The sequence below is a fragment of the Lynx canadensis genome, chromosome B3 (genome assembly GCF_007474595.2).
Source record: "Lynx canadensis isolate LIC74 chromosome B3, mLynCan4.pri.v2, whole genome shotgun sequence".
NCBI classification, from domain to species: domain Eukaryota; kingdom Metazoa; phylum Chordata; class Mammalia; order Carnivora; family Felidae; genus Lynx; species Lynx canadensis.
Window position 1 is genome coordinate 114,159,355 of NC_044308.2, and position 18,045 is coordinate 114,177,399.

General features: G+C 42.6%; 1 protein-coding gene across 2 annotated transcripts in view; it reads left to right on the top strand.

Annotated features, from left to right (window-relative positions):
* The window catches only part of RAD51B (RAD51 paralog B), a 575,957-nt gene extending 559,153 nt beyond the window's left edge, over positions 1-16,804 (top strand). For both annotated transcript variants that reach the window (XM_030319379.1, XM_030319378.1), the window contains exons 10-11: positions 6,509-6,587; positions 16,351-16,804. In XM_030319379.1, the coding sequence (XP_030175239.1) occupies positions 6,509-6,587; positions 16,351-16,367 (96 nt within the window). In that variant the 3' untranslated portion in view covers positions 16,368-16,804. The remainder of the gene's footprint in view (positions 1-6,508; positions 6,588-16,350) is intronic.
* The last annotated feature ends 1,241 nt before the right edge of the window (positions 16,805-18,045 follow it).

Genomic DNA, 18,045 nt, shown 5'->3' on the forward strand with positions numbered 1-18,045 from the left:
CCCAAAGGCTGACTTCTCTTTCCACGTTTTATTTAGAATACCTAGGCCTCTGTGTGTTCACTTGTAAAATGAGAGAAAACTTCACACATAAAGTGTGAAAAATAGGGATAAAGTGAAGAACAGTGAGGAAAATACTCACTGGTCATTTTCAGAGCCCACTTTGTGCAAAGCACTGGGTTGGGCCCTATAAAAGGGATGGATGTGGGATCAAAGAAAGTGCTCTGATCTTTGCAATCCCATCGAAAATTCAGAACAGGGGCGCCTGGGTGGCGCAGTCGGTTAAGCGTCCGACTTCAGCCAGGTCACGATCTCGCGGTCCGTGAGTTCGAGCCCCGCGTCAGGCTCTGGGCTGATGGCTCGGAGCCTGGAGCCTGTTTCCGATTCCGTGTCTCCCTCTCTCTCTGCCCCTCCCCCGTTCATGCTCTGTCTCTCTCTGTCCCAAAAATAAATAAAAAACGTTGAAAAAATTAAAAAAAAAAAAAAGAAAATTCAGAACATACACATAAGAAATAAATTGAGGTAGAAATAGATAGCAGTCCTTTAAAAAGTGCGAATTCACACAGTGCAGATTGAATCTGCCTGGTCCACAGTAGGTATTCAATAAATGTTTGTTGATGAATGGATTGAATGAATGAATGAGTGAGTGCCCAGGAAAAAGAAACTCATAGTAGAATGTCAATGGGAAAAAAACCCCAAAGGCCTAAAGACCTCCCTGTATTGTCTGTCTTCTGCCACCAGAATGTCAGCTCCATGAAAGCAAGGACCTTGTCTGTCTCATCCCCTGCTATCTCCCCTGCATCCAGAACAGTGCCTAGCACAAAGGAAAGTGCCCAGTAAATATTTGTGGATTGAATGAGTACATGGATAGTACTTGGATACTATTTGTAGTACTTGAATAAGTACTTGGATAGTATTTGTGGATTGAATAAGTATGTGGATAAGTACGTGGATAGTGGGTAGGGGGTACAAGTAATGGAAATTATGTCCAGATAGTAGTGGGATTTGGAACCCAACACATCTATACCTTAAATGTTCTTCGAAAGAATTTTAATATATTGATGATCACTTTCCTTGCAAGAATAGGTGAAGAGAGGAAAAAGTATATTCATTAGAGTATTAAGTCAAGCTAGTCTGATATAAAGGAAACATTAAAAACAACAACAACAACAACAACAACCTAGCTATTTGCAGGTGGGATAACAGCTCACAACACCACACACCTGCCCTGTGTGGCCTTAGGCTTTGGCCTAAGACACTTTGGCTTTCTGAGCCAAAGTGTCTGCACTCATTCTTGCCCACCTACATATCTGTGAACCCTCAGAGGATTCCAAAGCCAACCTCACACATTGCATGCAAGGTTAAGTATGATTTAAAAAAAATGTTCATCTAGCATCTTGGAATTTTATTAAGCAGCCAGGCCCTCCCTGCAGGTCATGATGTATTGCAGAAGGTAGAATGACATTTGACAACAGCACAAGTCAGACAACGATTAGAGCACACCAAATGTAGGAGATGACTGAACATCTGAAACAAAATAGCCCAAATCATCTACTAGGGAGGTTTGTTTGCATTAGAAAAGGATAATTTCTAGTTTGAAAGGTAGAAAGGCACAAGAGCGTGGGGTATTCACTCAAGTCTTAAAAAGGGAAGACTCTCTATGTATTCACAAAGATACATGGCAAGCATCACTTTTTTCCTGAAATCTGTTGGGCTAGAAAACGAATTTACTCTTCTCCTCTCTAATATGTAACACTAAAGAATCTTCAGATCAGAAAACTCATATTGAAAGAAAGAAAGAAAGAAAGAAAGAAAGAAAGAAAGAGAAAGAAAGAAAGAAAGAAAGGAGGGAAGAAGAGAGGGAGGGAAGAAGAGAGGGAGAGAAGTATGGAGGAAGGAAGGAAGAGAGAGGGAAAGAAAGAAAAGAAAAAAGGAAGAATGAAAGGAAGGAAAGGAAGAAAGAAAACTATTAAAAGCAAACACACCTTCACCCCACTTCACCCTTCACTTCCAGTTGTTCTTCTGTTTGTCAGTTTCTCTTTTGGAATTTAGGCTCCAATCCAAACACATCGCACCCAGTATGATTTGTTGAATGAGAAGAAGACCATCACTTCTCTTGTTCCAGATACTGTGTCTCCACTAATACAACCTGAGACCATGCTAGATTTTTGTGAACCACATTTCACAACCAACTTGTATTGAACTATAGTTAACTAACACTCCTAATCCATTTTCTGAATGCTATTCTGTAAGCCATTCTGTAACCAGTAGTTGGTCCGTTGTATTCAAGGACAGGGCCTTACATACATTTTAATAAAATTTCATTCTGAAAAATTTGTAGGATTTGTCCCAACCTTCTAGTCAAACTGAGATTTGTTTTGTTATTATGATTGTCTAATCCAATATAACGACTCTTTGCATTTTTTGTCTTCTGTTACCACATTCAGCATCCCATCAATAGGTTTAATTACATGATCCACAAGTCCAAATGTCACCTTTTTAGTAAGGTCTTCTTTTAATACTCTATTTAAAATTGACCCTCTCCTCAGTTCCAATACACTTCCTATACTCTTTCTCTGCCTTTTTTCCCTCCATTGCATGCATAATCATTTAATATACCATATATTCTACTCATTTTATTTATTATCTTTTTCGTCCTTTAGAATATAAACTCCATTAGGGTGGCAATTTGGGGCAGTTCTGTTCCATGGTGGATCCCATATTTGTTGTATGGATGGGGTTGAGGACATCAGTGTCCTTGTCCAGGTCAGTGAGAATGCTGAACATGGACAAGACCAAGGCTAGAATCCAATGCATTCTACTAGAGGTTGCTATTGATCTTCGTGTCACTTACAAACCCACTTAATGGTATTGGCATCCAGCCCAACTTGTCTTTATCCCAGAAGGATATTGAGAATTTGTTACATTTTTTTGCAGAAAATCAGGTATTTCATGTTGGTGGTAACCCTCAGATCTATCAATCTGGAAGTTCTTTCCGAAAAAAAGGAAGTGCGATTCATCTGACACAACTGATCGCTTCCTCTTTCTAACTGCATACAAATCATCCTTTTGATGACCGATTTTAAACCCTGCTCAGGAAGGACAGGGCATTTATCAATGACCTGTCCAAAGTCCATGATTCCCTGGAAGGGAGGTCTTTCCAGGTGTGAGGTCCCTCCAGGCGAATGTCTCTTGGCTTATTCACAGTGGGCATGTGCTCCCTAGGAGTGGAAGTGTTCAAATGATGGAGGTGACACCACTGACCCACTGACCCATAGCCTTAGATCCTGTTTGTTGTGCTGCATTGGAATATCTTATTTTTTTCCCTTAGTGTCAGATTTTTAGTCTATAAAGTAAAAATGGTTAATATGATTTTCAAAAATATAGTATGATACTTTATTGATTACTATTTATTTATACCCTTTTGGTTTCATGTGCAATTATGCAGACAAGAAAGATCTGAGGTTTGGGATATGTTTAATTTACTTCTATTGCTCTTTGATCTAAAGGATTTATATTTCTTGTCTCCATTTCCTTTTTTTCCCATTCTTTCTGATACAACTGTGGTTGAGGGCCTTGTCATCTCAGCCCTGAATTACCACAATAGCTTTCTAATTGGCTCCAGGACTCCTGTCTCTTGCTTCTTCATCTTAGATTCTTCAGTCGGGCTAATTTCCTGGAACCAGCTGTTCAAAATGCGGTCTATGGACCACAGCATCAGCATCTCCTAGGAGCTTGCTAGAAATGCAGATTATCAGGCCCTACTGAATGAGAAATTGCATGTCAACAAAACCTGTAGGTGACTCATACATACATTGAAGTTTGAGAAGTACTATCTTCTTTTCTGTCATGCCCTTCTCCTGCCATTGGGCATCCATAAACTTCACATTGAACCGTCCCTAAACTGACTCTGTCAGAAAGGTTCCACCTAATTTTCAGGTGAGGTGTGTTGACATGAAGATGCTAATGCCCACCTATACGATCTACTCATTGGGTCTAAGAATGATGAGCAAATTTATTTACATAACTCTAGAGCAGTAGTAAAGCAGTAGTAAATTACTGAGATTTAACTTGAGTTGAATTCTTCTGGTACAAGTAAAGTATTTTAGGAGCACCTGGGTGGCTCAGTCGGTTGAGCGTCCAACCTCGGCTCAGGTCATCATCTTGCAGTTCGTGAGTTTGAGCTCCGCATCGGGCTCTGTGCTGACAGCTCAGAGCCTAGAGCCTGCTTCAGATTCTGTGTCTCCCTCTCTCTCTGCCCCTTCCCTCTCATGCTCTGTCTCTCCTTGTCTCTCAAAAATGAATAAACATTTAAAAAAAAAGTAAAGTATTTTGATTTTTGATGAATGAAAAGTAAGGAGTACTTGGGAAGCATATGGGACGAGTTGATTGGAAATGTTTTTCTTAGTTTGGCTCAGTGACAGGAATTTTAATATACTTAATTTGATCTTCACAATAATCCCACTTAGGTGGGTGTTATTATCCCCATTTTACATGTGAGGAAACTGAGAATCAAAAAGGTTAGGTTGTGCAGAACCACGGTATTGGTTAGAATTCAGGCTACAAACACCATAGTAACAAAGACATTTGGAAACTCAGTGGTTCAGACAAGTGGCTCTGTCCTGAGATGGACAGGTGATCCCAGGTGGGAAGCACTGATGCTTTGTGAGGTCACTCAGCTTCCTGCTCCCAAGTTGCTTCATCATCTCCCAGGATGTCCACCTCCATGTAGTTGAAGCCAGTTCCTGCCCTTGGGAACAGGGAAAGGGAAAGTGGAGAGCACACAATGATTTAATGAAAACATTAGTTTTCAAAACATTGGAAGTGTTACCTGTCACTTGTACTCACAGACTGTTAGTCAAAGCTTGATCACATGGTCACCCCCCAGTTGCAAAAGTGGCAGAGAAGTGTTGAAACCTGGGGAGCTATTAACTAAACAGAAGAAGAGGGGGTGGCTATTAGGGGAAAATTGGAGGTCTTATAATAGGCACCATGCTGATTAGGGGAAGAGCCTAGATTCAAACTCTATGACTATAACCTATGATCTTTCCACCACATTATACCACCAGAGTTGACAATCAGTAAATGTTTGCTGTATTGAGATAAATTGAGATATTACATTTAAGCCTTTTGGTGATTTGAAATTACTTCTTCCTTCTCTCTTGCCTCCCTGATTACCTAAGTGGCTCTGTGTCACACTGTCCCTATCTTTGATGATGTTAATTTGTAAAGCAGGAAACTGGTCTTCATCTTCCTTCAAGAGAAATGTCATAGAGGTTCAGTGGAACCCTATGAAGTATGAGAATAGGTGTTAATGATAATACTTTTTTAATGACCAAATGACTATCCCTTTTATTTTTTATTATTTTTATTTTTCTTAACTTTATTTATTTATTTTGAGAGAGAAAGAGTGTGCAAGCAGGGGAGGGGGCCAAGAGAGAGGGAGACAGAATCCCAAGGAGGCTCTACATGTCAGCACAGGGCCTGACATAGAGCTCGATCCCACAAATGATGAGATCGTGACCTGAGCCGAGATCATGATCTGAGACACTTGACTCACTGAGCCACACAGGCACCCCATGACTATCCCTTTTAAAGTAGGTATTTTGTTAGGAGAAAGCCATTGCTCAAAATATTTGTTGATATTTTGTGTTGGCTGGTATATCATTCAACTCTTGCTGCAGTGATGCTTCATGACAACACCACCAAAATCTCAGAGGCATAGAGTAATAAGCACTTAACTAATGTGTATGTGGTTCTCTTGGGGGTCAGCAATGTGGACTGGGTGTGGCTGGCCAGCACTGCACCAGGTGTCTCTCAACCTCCTTCTGAGATAGCCGGTTAGCTTGGACATATTTTTCTCTCACAGTAGCAGAAGCATAAGAGAGCAAGGGGAGATATGTGAGGCTTCTCCAAGCCTAGGCAAAAAACTTATTAGCCAAAGCAAGTCATATGGGCAAATCCTCAGTCCAGGGAAATACCTACACCTTAAGCAAGAGGAAATGTAGTTACAGGGCAAATGGCATGAATACAGAATTGGTAAAGAGCTGGGGCCAATAAAGCAAATTATCATGGCTTTGCTTTTACCAAGTTATTGTGAATATTTATAATGATAGTAAATCTTTATCTTTTAAGGGTAGCTTTGAATTTCTTTTTAGAAAAATAGCTAAATTTATGAATAAGATTAGAGAATCAGTCTAGGTTTATCTTTGGGCAAAAAGGTAGCTGTTAAAGCATGAGGCATAAAATAAGGAAACATTTCTAAAGGAACTGGTCAAGAATATGGCATTCAGGGGCAGAATAGTTGGGATAAATGTACAGCCCTCCAAAGTGATCAGCTGATTGAAGGAATAACACTGGTTTGGTTCTAAAATAATTTTTTTAAATAAACTTTATGGCTTGTAGTCACATGTTACCGCTTTGTCTCAAAGTGGGAAGGGGAGTGAACAGAGGTTCATCTCTGATATGATACCCCTTTGACTAACTCTGGGAAAATATGCTTTATGTGCAGATTCTCATTGCCAAGTCCCCTCTGGCTCCCTTCACCTCATTTGCTTATACCATCCAGAAGGAAGGCCTGGTTCTTCAAGGTAAGATCCTTGATTAAGCCATTTCTTTAAGCTGATTATGCTCACTGCTGCCTACCACTGGTGATAATTACTGCCATGCTCCTGATAGAAGCTGCTTCAGGGCAGAATCAAAGGCCAAGATGAATTCACCAATGATATTTATCCTGATGAGATCAAAAGAGATTGATAATTGTGGCAAGAACGTAACAGAAGGTGGAGGTGAGGCTGAGGGAAAACTAGAGAATTTCCTAATAGAGTGAGGCAAAGAATGAGAGTTAAAGCACTAATCTAGGAACTGCCAACAGCTGGTGCTCTTTGCAGACCCTGTGGAGTGAGGAACCAGACAGTAAGCCTCTGATGAGAGTGTGGAGGACCCAGCATTGCCTCAGAGCCCTCTTGCTTACCAAACTGAAAAACCGTCTGGTCTGGCAGCCTGGGAGACACTTTGTCATGGCTCCTTGGCCACTACTTTCTCGGCTCCTTTCTGGTTACTCCATTTCTGTTCCCTTTACTCAAGTCCCGACTGGGGACCAGGCCTTGCTGACCTGTACCATGTGACACGGGCCTAGGACTTAGAAGGAGCTGAGTTCTGGCTCACAATAGAGCGCCCCAAGGCCACAGCCTGGAGCTCACTGATGTACAGTGGTGGTTCCCAGATGCTGGGTCTTCTGGTGATTGCAGGTCTGTCCAGAAAATAATGAACATGAGAGGCAAACTCAAACACTGTTGAACTTAGCCCACAGGGCCAGTTGTCCAAAGCTGCTTTGTAGATTGAGAACGGTCTCCACCGAAGACTGAGGACACACATCTGCCCCCCACTGCCAGGCAGGAGGCAGGTCCACAGAATGCATAGGTGAACATCTATGCCAAAGCCCAGTGGAACATACTGTCATTGCTGTCTGTAGGAGGAATATCCACCCTTTAGGATTTTGTAAGTCGAGTACTTTCCCCAGGTTGATGAAACAGGGTGAGTCCTTAGAATATTCCCATGGAGACACATTGCATAGCAAAGATCTAGCAGGAATTTTGTGGGGCGGGCTGGAGGGCTCATGCTTTTGGACCGAGGAGCAGGCTGCAGCCTCCCCTTTCCTTCCCCTTCTAAAACGTCCGCTTCTTAATGGACCCGGAAAGCAGCTTGTTTGTTTGGTGCAGCTGAGCTCCACAGCAGGGACTCGGGTCCAGGGAAATTTGGGGTAAGAACTATTGACCTTTGGCTCTTAGCCTTTGACTTATGGTATCCAAGTTCCTTGGTAAATATTTTTTTTACAATTGCAAATATTGTTTTCTGACAAAGAAGCAGAGATTTTAAGACCAGATTAAGCAAAGCAAACAGCAGGCCCCTTTGTTACGTACTCTCTAAGGGTGTATAACTAATAAGCAATCAGAAAGCTGAACTCTTATTTACCCAGTACACAGTGTGGCTTTTGGCTCTTCGTTTTTAGAGGCTTTCTTAAAAGATTAGAAATCAACTAAATAGCAAATTTAAATGAAGATTTTAAGAAGTTCTATGGAAGATTACAAGGCAATGTCAGGAGGAAAAGAGGCAGTTTTGCCCAGATGGCTTGTATTCAGAGCCTTGATATCGTGCCTATATCTTGATCACTGGGCAGTTTGGTAAACAGCATCTCTAAGCCTGACCTAATTTGGATAATTTTTAGGATAATATTTGTGAGAACAAGATTCACAGAGTTGCTTCTGAGCCTCATTGCTAAGATCATGATTTTGACAGGAAATAGAAAGTTGTTTAGAGAGAGGCTAGAAATGAATTGGTAGAGGTTGAAAATTGGCAAAGAAAGACTATTAGAAAAAGTTGGAAAACAAAGGAGAAAGGAGGCTGACCTATAGCTATGTGTCCCAGAGAGAGAAAAATTAAGGGAAGAGTACGATGATGTAGGAACCCCAACCAATAAATAAAAATGTCTGGGAGACTTCAGTGCCTCACCTGGTTGCTTTTAAAGATTTTTCTCCATCCCCTGCCCCAGCTATGTCTCCCTCTCTGAGCTTTTCTGAGGCAGCAGAACCCTTCTGCCCCTAGCAGTAATGCCACTGAATACAGACCTCTGGGGACTCCCTCCCCAATAGCTATGTGCTCCCAAGGCTTTGGGAACACAAGAAAGAGCTCTGGTCCTAAGAAAACAATGCAGATCCCTCCTCTAGTGGAGAGACCCCTTGGATTTCTGTTCTAGCTCTGGTGTAATCTTGAGAAAATCTCTGGCACCCCAGTTTTGTCCGCTTAAAAATGACAATGTTGACCTTGATTCAGCACTTTGCAAACTGTGTTGCAACCCATTGGTGGGTCGTGAAATGAAATTAATGAGTCACAACCAGAATTTTTAAAAATGAAATAGAGGAGAATTTTAAAAATCACAGATTATATCACACATATTGCATTGTTTCATGGCATATTTCTTGGGTGACTGTGTGTGTGCATAATGAGTTTGTGTATGGAGGTTGCAGTGCAAAATATTTTTCTTCCTTGGAGTGTAGTCATCGGCCTGGGTGATCTCCACAGGCCTTAACCCTTCAGCTTATCTGATTCTCCTCGGTGATGGTGTACTTATCATCCCTTAGCTCAGTAGAGTTGTACCTTGAGATCTCCATACACCAGAACATGAAAGCTTATTTTCCCCCCTACTCTTACCAGATGACTGAACTAAAAAAAAAAAAAAAAAAAAGGCACCTCCATAATTCCCCAGGTTTAAGGCAAAGCAACTTTTGATTCCTGGGTGGTAACCTTGGAAAGATACCTGCAGCCAAGGTCGAGAAGCTTTCCTCGTGTGAGAGGTTGCTCTGGCATGCTAGCCCCAGGTTGGCATGGAGGTTGGTTGGTACCTAGTGCAGGGGATTTGAGGGGCAATACAATCCATGTCTGAGAGACACAGAGACGGAGAGGGGGAAAGGCTGGAAGAGTGAGGGCAGCTCCTATGGTACCAACTAAAAAAGGCACTTGGGGCTGGACGTTCAGTATTTGTTATACAGAGGCAGCCTGGAGTGGTGGGAAGGAACAGTCCATACAGGCTGCCCTTTTTCAGGTGGCGGGGGCTGTCAGTGAATGTGGGAATGATCCCTCACTGCCTTTTATCCCGTTAGCAAGTCCAAGATTCCTACCAGCCTGCTAACCAGGAGGTTTTATAATACCTGGAGAGCTCCTGTGTGCATGAGCAGAGGGAGGGAATAAAAGGTGAGGCCAGAATTCGATTTACCGGCTCCACAGGCCATTCCCCTTACCAGTTCCCAAGGATTAGGATGCTAAGAACAGCCGGCAACTGGGGGCCTTATACCCTTCCTGCCTTTTTGTTCCCTGGGATGGGAGGAACAATAAATCGGCAGGCTGGAGAGACTGAGGGGCCTGGTTAGAGATTTCTCAGGCTGCTTTTTGAAATACTTGAAGGAGCCAGTATGTGCTATTGTTGTAGTAAAATAGAAAGCGGAACTATTCTCCTTTTGCAAAAAGAAAAAAAGAAAGAAAGAAAAGAAAAAGAAAAAAAAGAAAGAAAAGAAAAAGTGAAAGAAAACCCACCCTCCCAGCATCTTCAGGAGGCTGCCTGGCTCAGGCCATTACCATGGTAATACTGAGCTGTTTGCATCTTCTTTGTCTGTCCTGCACTTGTGGAGATCCTGGCCTCATGGTTGGGCTCAAGACCCTGAAAATAGTTGGCTTCAAAGGAGAGGGAGCTCGCAGCCACCAGCTTCCTGATGGTTCAGACTCTGAGAGGGGCAGGTCCCAGCAGAGGGAGTCAGCCCTTTTGTGCAACTTAAGTGGGAAAGGTGGAGGGCGTGGGGGTGACTCCCATTAATGCTTTTCTCCTCTTGCCCTGAGTTCAACATGAAATGCCCAGCACCCACTGGGGGGAAGAGCTTAGAGTTTTGGCTGGCTCAGAGTAAGGCTAAGGGTGCCAGGGCCTAATGGAGAAAGGAAAGCAGGAGCTAGCTTTGGGAATCAGCCTTAATGGAGTGGACCCACACAACCGCCTGGCTGCTGAAGGGAAAGGGGCATTTGCAGTGAACTCCAACCTGACCCATATTCTGCTCTGGTCATGTTCTTTGTTTCCCCAACAAGCCCCAAATGTTGTGCCCTGCAGATCACAGCTGGGACCCCTGGGCCTCTGTGTCAGGCCAGGACTAAAGATTAAGATCCTGTAATTGAAAACAGCCAGACTGTGTTGCTGATGCTGCGGGAGGCCTAGAAAAACCCAAGGCTGGTCTCTCCCAGAGCCGCCTTGGCCTTTGTGAGGCTCAGGGCAGTGGAGGCCTGCCGACTTAGTAAGGAAGCCGGGCTGGCCTGGGAGAATGAAGAGGGGCTCCTTATTCACTCTTCCTTTGCCCTACTCTCTCCATTTCCTCAGGGATCTAGCGAGCATTTGAAAATCAAGTGCCAAGTTGTTAGGGACAGAAAATAATGCCTTAGTTTCTCAGTAGGGCAGAATTGTGGTTTTTATGTTGTTTTTTAAAAAATTAAAATGAGGTATGACAGGTTGAATTTGGATTCTGGTGCTATCTTCTGCTAGTTTAGTTCTGAATGAGCAGCATAAACCTTGGGATGGGGCTAAGGAATCTTAGGGGAGCCCAGGGCACCCTGAGATGGGTCCAGAGACAATTCTGCAAATGAAGCTAGTTTCCTGTTTCTCCAACCACCTACTTAGGGACTCAGAAGAAATCAGAAAACAATGAAACAATGATTTTTCTTAAGGGCTGGATAGCTATGTACCTCATCTTTCTTGTAAAATCAAGGAATGTTTGTTTGATCGCCTTTTGAAGCTTATTGGGAGAGGCATTAATCTCCCCTATTTGTTCCCTTGTCACAAAATTGGGTTGGATTCTTCCACCCCATTTTCTTAGACCCTCAGCCAACTGGGTGATTTATTAAAAAATTCTTTTCCCCCAAATACCACCATCTACATTCATCAGATTTCAGTTTGAATTAGTAACACATCTAAATGTTTTCTGCCTAGTGGACTCAAAGTGACCCAGAAGATTCTCAATCTACTTCCACCCAGGTATGGAGGTGTCTGCTTGGTAAATAGAACCCACACACCTGGCACAGCCTGGCATTCTTGTGGGAGCCTGGGCAGAGAGCCCTGGGATTCAATGGAGCAGAGAGAGTGAACTTCTCTCTCAGAGGTCACAGAGAAGAGGGCAGAGCAGGTCTGTCACATTGTCCCTGGGCTGCCAGGTGCCACTGCAGCCTCAAAAAGCTTGTGCAGGCCAAGGCATTGTCCTTCATGACTCCCACTTGCCTCTCAGGGAGGAACGTCCCCGGGGAAAATGAGGAAGCATGACCCTCTGCCAGTTCTCTCCTCTTTTTCAACATTTACTTCACATTCCCTGCTTCCATGGCAACTTCTCCCACCAACCCTCTGCTTTGTTTACTTTTTTAACTCTGGCTATTAGCTTCAAAGAGAGATTTTATTTTCCAAAAAAATATTTTTTTGGAAAATATTTCCAAAATAAAATATTTTAAATATGGAACAGGACAGAAAATAATAAAACCCATGACTTTAACACCCAGACTTAGCAAATGTTAAAATTTTGTCATATTTGTTCCAGTTTTTTTTTTTTTAATTATAGGGATAAAACTTGACAAAATTAAAAACCCCTTGTACCTATCCCTCCCTCACACTCTTTCACAGAAGTAGAAACTCTCCAGGGTTTGATACATATCCTTTCCCTTGTTCTGAAGAACTTTTCTACATGTATGTGGATCCAAATATGATACGATGATTTGTCTTGAGTGCATTCCAAGTCTGCATAAATGGTTTACTGGACACATCATTCCACAATTTGCTTTTGTCACTTAATGTCTTGTTTTTACAATTTTTCCACATTGATACACATGGATCATGTTCTTTTCCTTTAATGAGGTATCCGTATTCATTGTCTGAATATGCCACATTATCCATTCCCCTATTGATGGAAATCTCAATTATTTGTTAACTAAGTGAATTCTGTTACATGTGCTTCTTTGTGTGCTGGTGTGAGGGTTTCTCTAGGTATACATAAAAAGTGAAATGACTGGTCAGAGGGTATGCACACTTTAATCTTTACTATATATTCCCAAGTTGCTTTCCAAGGACATTTACCAATTTAAACTTCCTCTGGAGGTAGCGAACCAATTGCTACACAGCTGTGTGTAATTATAAGTTGGTTGTCATGTTTGCATGGGCAGTCTTCTCATGTATTCTCTGTGGATACCTCTTTTATCTCTGCCATTGGGGTATTATCTTTCCATAGTCTCTAGAGGTATCTTCTGCACAACATATGTGCTTTATGCATATACTTAGATGATTAGTTGACAAAAATTACTTTAATTCCTCCCAAAGCTATAACTATATATACGCTTTCAAGAATGAGAGATTTTAGTCTCATCCACTGCCCTTATTTTCAGGACAGCAGACTGAGTTCCAGAAAGGCAAAGTAGGGTTCACTACCTCAGAATTGGGTTTGTAGCCCTTCACAAGTACTCAGGGCTCCTAAGATTTTATAAAATCAGAAATGGGGTGGAGCCTCTCATCTTCCATCATGGCAGCCCTTCTGGCAACTTATCTTTCAGGCTTCATGAGCCTCTGTTGGAATATTCCACTCCTGTCCTGAACCTTGAATCTTGAAATCCTAAGCTAAGATGGATCAGTCACTCTATTGTAAGCAATCCCTCAAGAAAGTTCCTGAGTTGGGTTATAAGTTTGGCTGGGTGGAATCATAATACAAATTAACAGTGTCCACTTAATATAAATCAAAAGTAGAGGTTTACTGCTTTCTCACATAGCATTGCAGAGGAAAACAGTCCAGAACTAGTATAGCAGCTCATTCCATGTATTTGTCCAGGGACCCAGGCTCTTAGCTTGTTGCCCCATCACACCTAGGATGTTGCCTTCATGGTTGTCATGGTCTACAATGGCTCAGCATCATTACCTCCAACCAGGTAGCAGAATTTGTATGAGGTAGAAAATGATGATGAAAGGAAAGGGTATCCTCCTTCTTTTAAGGATATTAACCAGAAGTTACACACATTATTCCTGCTTATATCATGTTGGCCAATCTGTAAATATATGAGAAGAAAGACTGGAAAATTATAGTTGTTTATCTGGGGACCATGTGCCTAGCTAAATTTTGGGAGTTCTTTTACCTTGAGAGAGAAGGGGAGATGAATATTCAGTGACACATCCTTTTCAGAGGAGCCCAGTTGCAGAGATTAGACCACAGGGTACAATAGTACAGACCCTAGGGCTGGGCTTGTAGCATAATGTTGAAATGCAGCATAAATATGGTATTGTAAATGTTATATATTAAAAATACTAATAGTACCCTCTTTGGTAGAGTCTAGAACAGAGAAGTAGGGTATCACAATTAGTAATGCCACCAAGGATCAGCACCAAAAATTTTGGTCCTCCACCCAAAACAAAATCTCTCTCAAGCAGAAACTTTAGTATGTGCTAGTATGCACTCTGCAAGAAAGATACTTGAACAAGAGCTACTTGTGCTTATAGCACAAAGCAGGGTATGAATTTGGGTCCAAAGTCATAGACTAAACACATTTTTTCCCCAAAAATGTTTTTTCCTGTCTCCACATTTTTTAAAACATGGAACAAAATGTCAGTTGGAATAAGATTATATTAAAAAACTTTATTTCAAGGCCTGGACTATAGTTAGCCTGGATCCACACTCCTCTCTTAGAACCTGGAAGCTATTTGGCTATCTTTGCATAGCTAACAATTTGCATTTGTGAAAATGCCCAGGTAATAATACCAAAAGATGTTAAATCAATTCAGGTTGTTGATTTTCTTTGAAAACTTCTTCCAAAAGGACTTGGTGTTCTTTCTGGAATATGACTTAAGCTCCATTTTAGTGAGTTCAGTTCAGCAGGTATTTGTTGAGGTATCTATTGTTTGTAAACCATGGTGCTCAGAGGATATAAGACTAGGGGGAAAATGCTCCCTCTCTTTTAGTAGCTCAAAATCTAGTTAGCTCAAAAACAAAGTAAGTTTAATCAAAGGCAAACTGTGGCACCTATTATCGAGGTTCTAACAATGTGATATGTTTAAAAGAAATAGAATTGGGGTGCCTGCTGCATGGCTCAGTCAGTTAAGCATCCAACTTGGGCTCAGGTCATAATCTCACGGTTTGTGAGTTCAAGCCCCACATAGGACTCTCTGATGTCAGCACAGAGCCTGCTTCAGATCCCCTGTCCTCCTCTCTCTCTGCCCTGCCCCTACTTGCACTATCTCTCTCTCAAAAAAAACATAGACATTAAAAAAAAAAAAAAAAGGAGATAGAATCATTTCAAATAGGATGACTGAGGAAGGTTCCTGAGGGTAGGAGAGTAGGGTTCCTGAGAGTTGAACTGGACATCGTCCTGTGAATACTGATGAAAATGGCTTTCCATTGTCTTTTAATAGAGGCCAGTTTCTTTTGCTGTTTGAGGATAGATCTGGGGACCCTGGGGAATGCTGATTAGTGCCATGTGACTAATGTTGAATCATGCTGACTAATGTGCTCTAAATGGATTGATTCAATAATAAAGGGAATGTTGAGAGTCAAGAGTTCAGATCCTGAATTTCACCATGTGATGAAATGTAAATCCCTTAGCTTCAGTACTTCATTTTTTGGTCAATTAAAATGTGCTCATGATGAGAATCTAACAAGTCACCTTGACTAGAAAGTACTTTACAAACCTCAAGGAGAACAGAAATGCTTAACAACAACTCCCAGGACAGGCTTGTGCAATCGTGGGTTATTCATCGCCCATACAGAATCGGAACATCCATCACATGCCGCTCCCCAGCCATGCGAAACTTCTACTTCCTCACACATGCCACAAGAACTGACAAACAGTACATTGCACTCACAAAAACTGACAAATAGAGGAGCTTTTGAAAAATCTTCCCATCTACCTACTGGGGCGGCTGTATTTTTCTACAACAAATGTCACCACAGAACTAAGAGCTTGCCTTGCACACACAGCTTTTTCTCTCTTTTGACATCTCCCCAGCTAGACTGCTTGAGAACGTGGCCTTCCGTGTCCAGATGTTTACTGAATTCTGAAGGCCCCCCAAAGGGCCCAAGTTCTTTTGTTGCCCTCCAAATCACTTCCCACAGAGACTGACCGATGTCCTGAAGGAGCCCTTCAATAGGGAGGATAAATGGAGGCAGATGAAGACATGACCCCCTGAGGCTCACCCACGTCCACGCTAACAAAGGGTCTGAGGCACAACCTTGTAAGGAGCATTTTGGTCAGCAGCGTCCCTTCGAGAGGCCACATCTCCCCCACAGGGCTGCTTTCAATGGCTACCATCACAGTGGAAGCACTGGGCATTTGTTAAGGGCTGAGGTTTGCTAGGTGCAGCACAAAACATCTAAATCATGGTCCCCTGTCTTTGTGAGGGCTTCCTGGCTACTGATGGCAACTGGCTTTCTCAGGGGAAACTTGAGAGTGAGTGGAAGAAGCTGAAGAGGGGCTCCCACTTCTCTGGATGACCTCTTCCCACCCAGCCCAGAGAGGGCTTTTGTCTGTAGCCATCAGCAGTCAAGCCAGGGCTGCGGGACCTTACCCCCCCCCCCCGATGCTGTGTTTCTGGGTATCCCTGGTTTGTGAGGCTGTTGGCTCCCTAGGTAATAGACAGGTATGTATGTAAGAGGAATACAGCTGGAAGGAAAGTTTTGTTTAGACTACTAGTGAGAAGTTCGTGCATTTCATGACAACACAGTTTTGTTTTGTTTTGTTTTGTTTTTTTCAAACTGACTTTCTCTCCCTTTCTCTTTTTTTTTTTTTTTTTTTTTTCTCCTTTAGGCCAACAGAGGCCATAAGGGACACTATGACCTTTGTCTAGAGCTGATGGGGGCACGATTTGTGAAATGAAACAGGATGGTGCTGCTTGGAAGAAGGACAGGAAGCCAGCATAATGGGGATTAATTAGTTGATTGATGTTGATGCGGTAACAGATTTGCCCCCATACCCTTGAGCCAGCCATCTCAGACCTAGCAGGGAAGGTGAGGATGAAGAAGCCTTTGTTCAGGTCTCTAGATGCATAGGGCTGAAGGCTTTGCGCCATGGGATGTCAACAGCCATAATAATAATAATTTGCACTTATATAGCACCTTTCAACCAGGCACCTCAAAGCGGTTTAGCCACGTTAATTAATTAAAGCCCACAATCCCCCTGGGGAGAGGAGGAGGATGACTAACAGGATTTGTAATTACAGGAGGGAACATTTCCGAATAAAGTATTGTCCACCATGTAAAAAGAGTGGGTGTAAAGGAATTGGGGTCTCCAAAGAGTAACTGATTCAGAAGTGAAATCATGGAAAGATGGGGAGGCTGGGGGCGGGCATGGGGGTGGGGGTCTGCTCTTGTGTCAGAGGGAGGTCAATGGGCTCAGAATTCACTGACAGGTTCGGATCCAACTGAGAAGCGGAACATGTATGGTATTAGTGGCATTTGGAAGGTCATTAGTGGCACAACCATTGTGGTGTAAATTCAAGTTTCACTAGTATATTGTGTATAGCCTTGCAGAACAAAGAGTGAGATTCATGCAGTATTTAATAAAGGATGAAATGAGTTCTTTGGATTTAAAGCCCAAAGCTGGGCCAGTCAATTAGCAAATAAACCAATTGGTGACCCATAGGATAATTTAGTTGTTTCCAGCAGAACACCCAGCCTAAGCCCTCCTACTGTCATGAAGTTTCCAACCAAAGCTTCAAGGCTAGGTTCAGTACAAGGCCTTGAGGCTACGACTCCTTCAAAGCCAGGCATCAAATCTTCCCGCCTTTGGCATGGGTACCTCTCTCTCTCTCTCTTTTTATTATTGTCTACTTATTTTTGAGAGAGAGAGAGAGAGAGAGAGAGAGAGAGAGAGAGAGACACAGCATGAGCCAGGGAGGGACAGAGAGAGAGGGAGACACAGAATCTGAAGCAGTCTCCAGGCTCTGAGCTGTCAGCACAGAGCCCAACACGGGGCTCGAACTCACGAACCGCTAACTCATGACCTCAGCCGAAGTCAGACACTTAACTGACTGAGCCACCCACGTGCCCCAGCATAGGGACCTCTCTTACCCAAGTTGTTAGTGACCCCCCAAGCTGTCCTCTATAGAATCATTTTGTACCTGCTCCCCCTCCAGAGGTTTTTAAATGCTTTGGAGTCTACAGTCAAGTCATCCTATCTCATGTTTCCTGTCAGTGCCCACCAGAATGCTGTGCACCAAGTAGGTACAGATCAGTGAAGAAGAACTGAATGACTGTCTTTGAACAACTTAGTATTTGTTGAGTACATACCAAGTGCTAGGGTGAAGCTCACAAGAGCAGGATATGTGTCTCGTCCTCGAGAACTATATTGTAAGGTATGGAAAAGACTCATATCCTACTAACTCATATACTATAAAACAGAATAAAATGAAATGACATGATAGATGTATATCCACGCCACATGCTACAAGGGCAAGAGTGGGAACGTTTGATCCAGCTGGAGTGAGTCAGGGAAGGTGTTCCT